General features: G+C 39.3%; 1 protein-coding gene across 4 annotated transcripts; it reads left to right on the plus strand.

The window, feature by feature from the left end:
* Positions 1 to 1,175: 1,175 nt before the first annotated feature.
* dmrt2b (doublesex and mab-3 related transcription factor 2b) lies at positions 1,176 to 5,191 on the plus strand. 4 transcript variants are annotated; one of them, XM_062424085.1, is made up of 4 exons: positions 1,176 to 1,436; positions 1,794 to 2,215; positions 3,082 to 3,184; positions 3,992 to 5,191. In XM_062424085.1, the coding sequence occupies exons 2-4, from the start codon at positions 1,832 to 1,834 to the stop codon at positions 4,834 to 4,836; spliced, it is 1,332 nt and encodes a 443-aa protein (XP_062280069.1). In that variant the 5' UTR covers positions 1,176 to 1,436; positions 1,794 to 1,831; the 3' UTR covers positions 4,837 to 5,191. The 4 variants fall into 4 exon arrangements, with proteins under 4 accessions (XP_062280069.1, XP_062280070.1, XP_062280068.1 ...); XM_062424086.1 differs by having other exon boundaries at positions 1,798 to 2,215; XM_062424084.1 differs by having other exon boundaries at positions 1,176 to 2,215.
* The last annotated feature ends 482 nt before the right edge of the window (positions 5,192 to 5,673 follow it).

Raw genomic sequence — 5,673 nt, forward strand, 5'->3', positions numbered from 1 at the left:
CCACCCGAAGGGAATTTTACCCTGGGCGTAATTACACAATTGAACCAGTAGGGAGCACACTTTTCATACCATCTCAGTGGAGTTTGTGGCGCTGTAGTGTTAGAGCTTTTCATGGTAACAGCTCAAGAAAACATCAGCTCTTTTATATAATATAATACACTTCCCAGCAGTGCATTAGCATTAGTGCATGCTGTTGAGGTGGTAAGTAGAGCATAACGCCAACCTCCAATGAAAGTATGCATTATGTACGCTACAAATGACAGTCCAAGGATAAGCACAGTGGCCTGTATTGATAATAAATAATTAGTATTAGTAACGATTAGTACTTTGTTTGCATCAAGCAATAATTTACCTAACATCAGCATCAAATTACATTAATTCAATTATTAAAAGAGGTGAAAATTAAAATGATTCACTCTTAGTAAACCCATGTTAAAAACACTCATCTAAACAACCTTTACTAAGTGGGAATATTTGTGCATTGCAATGGTTTTGATTATTCCGCTTTAAGCCCAGAAATGGCGACACTAGAAACATCAAGAGAGCAATTAAATCGTGGAATTATTTAACGGTACTATGAATAAATATGAGTATGAAGATGACTCTTCTTAGGTAATATGAAAATGTAATTCTCTCTCTCTCTCTCTCTCTCTCTCTCTCTCTCTCTCTCTCTCTCTCTCTCTCTCTCTCTCTCTCTTTCACACACACACACACACACACACACACACACACACACACACACACACACACACACACACACACACACATTTCCCCACTAGCCTCCTTTCCTCAAGGCTCGTGCGTAATTATTCCATATTGTATCAGTCTGGTTAAACACATAGCTCACACATATGCACCCTCACGGGCACATAACCTAATTGTATGTTATAAAGCAAGTCTGGCTCCCCTGGTCTCTCTCTGTACATGGTATTACTATATCATTATAAGGATAACTATTATTACTTGTAACAGTGATTTTCGAATATTGTCATAGATTAATCAAATTAAATGCTTTTGAAATGAGCTCTTTCTGCTAAAATTCCTTTATTAAAAAAAAAAAAAAACATAAATGATAATCTATCGCATAAAATGACGCATTTGGAGATGTGGGTCTGGCAACATCCCAAATCTCTTTGAAAGATGAGAGCAACTGGGAAGGTGGGCAGGGCAGGGCAGGTATAGGGGTTTATAGGGAGAGTTGCTTTTGCCGCAAATGGGCTTCCCCAAATCTTTGCTCATGGGTTCTGCGCCAGGAGCTCGGCATTGTGGCCCGGTCTACTATCCGCTTGTTCTTGGAAACAGCGTCAGAGAGCAGCTGAGAGAGGCTTAACATTTCAAACGTCTGGCGGCAGTCTGCAAAGTTTCCACCCTAAAACACTGTCATGTAGCTGTGGACTGGAGCAGGACACAACACCTCACGACTTGGTGTTCAATAGGTAGGCTATTAGTGTAGTGTGTTGTGAAGTTGTGGCGCACAGCCTCTTTACGCCGGGGATCACAATCCTAATGCGTCGATTAAGTTTCTGTCTAAAGGAAGCTGGTATGTTTCAATTAGCAGAACCAGTTTCAATCCACGTCTGTTATCTTTCAGGTTTATCTTATTTTATCAACGTGTTTAAAATACGTGCGTAAAATAACATGTTATCAGATCTACTTGGGTTTTACATTGACAACATTCTTGCAGAGAATGAATTTTGTTTTTACAATTATTATCGTTTTACCAGTTACTGCCATAACCACGGTTTATTAGTTGTATTTTGAGTGACAATCTTTTTGCATCCTTTGCGTAAAAGTCAGATTACAAGTGAGATTCCGGTACTACTAGTCATAGATGTCCACTCATCTGGAAGGAGGCCTGCAGCTGGAGACCACGTCAAAACTTGATGCACTAAAATCCGAAGAAATAGTTGACGTTACAAATCCTGACGGATGCGCTGTGCAGCGCGGCTGCCCCGGGGACGGAGCAGAGAATAGAGTGTCCCTGCCATCAGAGCGCCAGCAGCAGAAGCCACGCAAGATGACCCGGAGTCCTAAATGTGCCCGCTGTCGGAACCACGGCGTCGTTTCGTGTTTGAAAGGCCACAAACGCTTCTGCCGCTGGAGGGACTGTCGCTGTGCCTGCTGCCTGCTGGTGGTGGAGAGGCAGCGAGTCATGGCAGCGCAGGTCGCACTGAGGAGGCAACAGGCTGCGGAGGTGAGGAGAGCACAGGGGCAGGTCAGTCATAGAAAAATAATAGAGAAATTAACAAGTGGGTGTACCATGACTAGGGGATTATCACTGACTTGTCACTGACATAAAAACTACATAGAATAAAATCACAATGTTGTAGAGTAGAATGTGCCTATGGAAGGAAATATATTAATGGGGGAAAAAGTTAAATACTGAAAGCTTGATGGCTTAAACAAATTTACTGAAAAAAAACCCAACAAAAAAACATTTTACACTTCGGGATATTGAAGGCCTGAATTTGCATAATTATTATCTAACTTTTCAACTCAAGTTAAGTCAAGTGTGACAGAAATCTCACCATCTCATGGAAGCACATTAAGGAAAGTTCACATGTTTTATTCACAAATTAAAATGCAGAACTACAATAAGCTAAAGGGATAGATTTATCGATTTATTTCACTATTCATAAATAATGGGGAAAAATATAGTATTATATATATAATATATATTATTTGAGCAATGTTTGACCAATTAGGACTGCTAAGGATTGGAGTAAACTTATTTGAATTTTTAACTGATGGCAAAATATATTTTTTTAAATGATCAAATATTAAATTTTCCAGTAAGTAGTTGAAATGTGTCATATAAAATATGTATAATTGATTAATTTAATTCAAAATAATTTTATTCAAATAACATAATGACATAAAGAATAAGCGAGGAAATTTAGATGCTTCTGTGCAGAGTGACTTAATTAACAAAAATGCCAATGTTTTTAAATCTTATAATCACAAAGATCTCTATTTTTTCTTACATGACTTATTAATTCCTTCAAATTACTGTTGGGGCATAGTCTCAGTATAATAGTATTATGTTTTAATGTCTAATTCTTGATCTCTTGTCTCTTCCAGGGTAAGAAAGGGGTTAGGTGTGCAGCACCATTGCGGAGGACGGCGTATCAGCGTTACACCAGAGCAGCCGAGCCAAGCATCCTGGCTAAGAGCATCCTGCAGGGTAAAGTTTAATTAACATCTCCTTTCTCGTTAGCCTACTCCTTAACTTCCAGACTGTCATGGAAAGTGCAGTTTTATATTTTTATTCATTTTTCAAATTATACACAAACTTACTCACACATGTATTTAAACCTCTAAAGAAAACAAAAATGAGAGTAATGTGATGTTGAATGTGTTGTGTGGTTTACTTTAATCTTACTATAACCACTCAATTTCTAATCCCAATTGTAATCTAAAGTATTAACCCTAAAATACGTGTTGGGGGACCTGGTTTTGGTTCTCAGATGGATTGTAGTGCTCACAATGTCAAAATAAACAAATATGTCCCCACATGCTGACTGATAAAAGCAGACAACCAAACCTTCACACAAGTGAACTTTGACACATACATATGCATTACATAAAGACATTGTCACTGATAATGCATTTAGAGGGCTTGCTTGGGCTCACGATGCCAGTTCTTATTTTTGGATGTCATTACCCAACACTAGACACCCATAATTTATCTAAACAAACTTGATCACTGTGGCATCACTATTTCACAACAAAAGGCCATTACTGTAATACATAAATTGTATTAATACCCACTGGCTTGCAGTCAAATCGGGCTGGAGGCTTTGTCTTCAATTGTTCCCTGTGCTCTAAGTGGAAGTGAAAATTGCACGGCTAAACAACTGCATAATTAAAATAATAAACAACAAAGCGATAAAACATAAACACAACAATTAATTGATTGGAGCAACTTCATTATTCATAAATAATTCAATAAATGAATATATAACAGCTGTATGCTTTGCTCCCTATGCAGGGCTCAAACCGGTGGTGCCATTGGAGGATAACACCTCCTGTTGGTCAAAGCAGCCACAGCGCGACCCCTTCACATGTCCCTCCATCAGTGCCCGGATGAGGAAGAGGCGAGCCTTTGCTGATAAGGAGCTGGAGAACGTGATGCTGGAGCGGGAGCTGAGGCAGAGAGAGCTGCAGAGTGACCTTTCCTTTTCCTCCTCTGCCCTCATCCCTATGCTTCACCCTCCACCCCAGCCTGTTTCCCCGAGCCTCCATTGCTGCCCGTTCAACAAGGACCCTGCAGGGACATCCAGCTACGTGCCTGTGTATAAATACAAGCCTCTGTATGAGTGTGACTTCCACTTCTATCAGTTTTTACAACTGAAGAACAGGTCCTCCACAGAGGGTGATTATAATGACTTCTTGTTATGCCGAAGTGCAGAACAAAGCAGGGAGGAGGATGATGAGGTGCAGTGTGGCTGGAAAGGGTGTGAGAAGAAAGACCAACCAGAGCTGATACTTCTATCATCACAACAAAGGCTCAAACATCATGACAACACTTTATCAGGTCTGGATCTTGTCAAAGCTTCCTCAAAACCAACAGAAATAATGGACTCAAATGGCTCTTTACCCATTACACGCTCAATTTTTGTATCAGATCAGGGTATCCAGGGCATGCCAGGTGTCAGTGCACCCAGCAGGACTTTTGATCCCTCACTTCTGACAGCTAAAGGCTGGTGCACAGATACTCCTGTTGTCCAGGCAGGTTCTCATGCCGACTCTGTCAAGAGCTCTCATAGTGGCTCAGTCAGGACTCCAGCTGTGAGGCCATTACCTTTCTCTGTGGAGGCTCTGCTGAGGGCCTGACAGGCAAATGGAAAGTGGTGCACAGCACTTTGTTTATGTGTGGACTGAGAATTGATGTGGAGGGTATAAATATAAAAATGGCTAGCTGTATTACAGGTTTTCTTGAGGTCTTGCTGCCATAAAGTGGCAATAGGTGAAATATTTAAAAACAATTTTCAGAACATGAATTAGTGTTTGTATTTTTTATATTTCATGAAAATGTATTTTGCTATACTTTAACTACAATTAAAATATAACAATGAAATATACTGTTTATATGTACTTCATTACTATATTTTCATTTACTTGCCTACACTGAAAATATACAAATATACACTTTGAAAATGTACTACTGTTTTATGCTCCTCTGTCAGCAGTGCACTCAAAATGTACTGAACCTCTCTGCTTTGACCCTCATATCAATCATATTTTATTCTCTTTTCCTGCAGAAGAAATATCCAATGCACACATAAATCAAAATTGATGAAAAAGGCAAGTCCTGTTTGAACTTGTTCCCATTTTTTACTTTATTCTTTGATTTTTAAATCAAAGTATAGATGTGCATGGCTGATCTCTGTGTTCCTCTTGGGCATTAAGGTGTCAAAACAAACCAGGTTTTGCTCAGAAATCTCTCTTAACTCATAGGAAAACCAACAATGAGAGGAACATGAGGTGAAGCAGGTGGTTTGCCAAGAAGACAGTAGATAAAGATTTTCCAAAAATGTTTCTGTAGTAGCACAGAAAGGGCTGACAGTAAAACATTCTTACTCTTATAATTTTGCATCTGTTTGCTCCTTTCTTAACCATGTGAGAAATATGTATACATTATTAATTCTCGTTTCATAAGCTCTATTTTTC

Source organism: Scomber scombrus, chromosome 8, assembly GCF_963691925.1.
Source record: "Scomber scombrus chromosome 8, fScoSco1.1, whole genome shotgun sequence".
Classification (NCBI taxonomy): domain Eukaryota; kingdom Metazoa; phylum Chordata; class Actinopteri; order Scombriformes; family Scombridae; genus Scomber; species Scomber scombrus.

Coding starts and splice junctions, on each gene's coding strand:
- dmrt2b (XM_062424084.1), top strand. CDS start 1,832: ATGTCCACTCATCTGGAAGGAGGCCTGCAGCTGGAGACCACGTCAAAA. Junction 2,216..3,081: donor TGAGGAGAGCACAGGGGCAG/GTCAGTCATAGA, acceptor TGTCTCTTCCAG/GGTAAGAAAGGGGTTAGGTG. Junction 3,185..3,991: donor GGCTAAGAGCATCCTGCAGG/GTAAAGTTTAAT, acceptor CTCCCTATGCAG/GGCTCAAACCGGTGGTGCCA.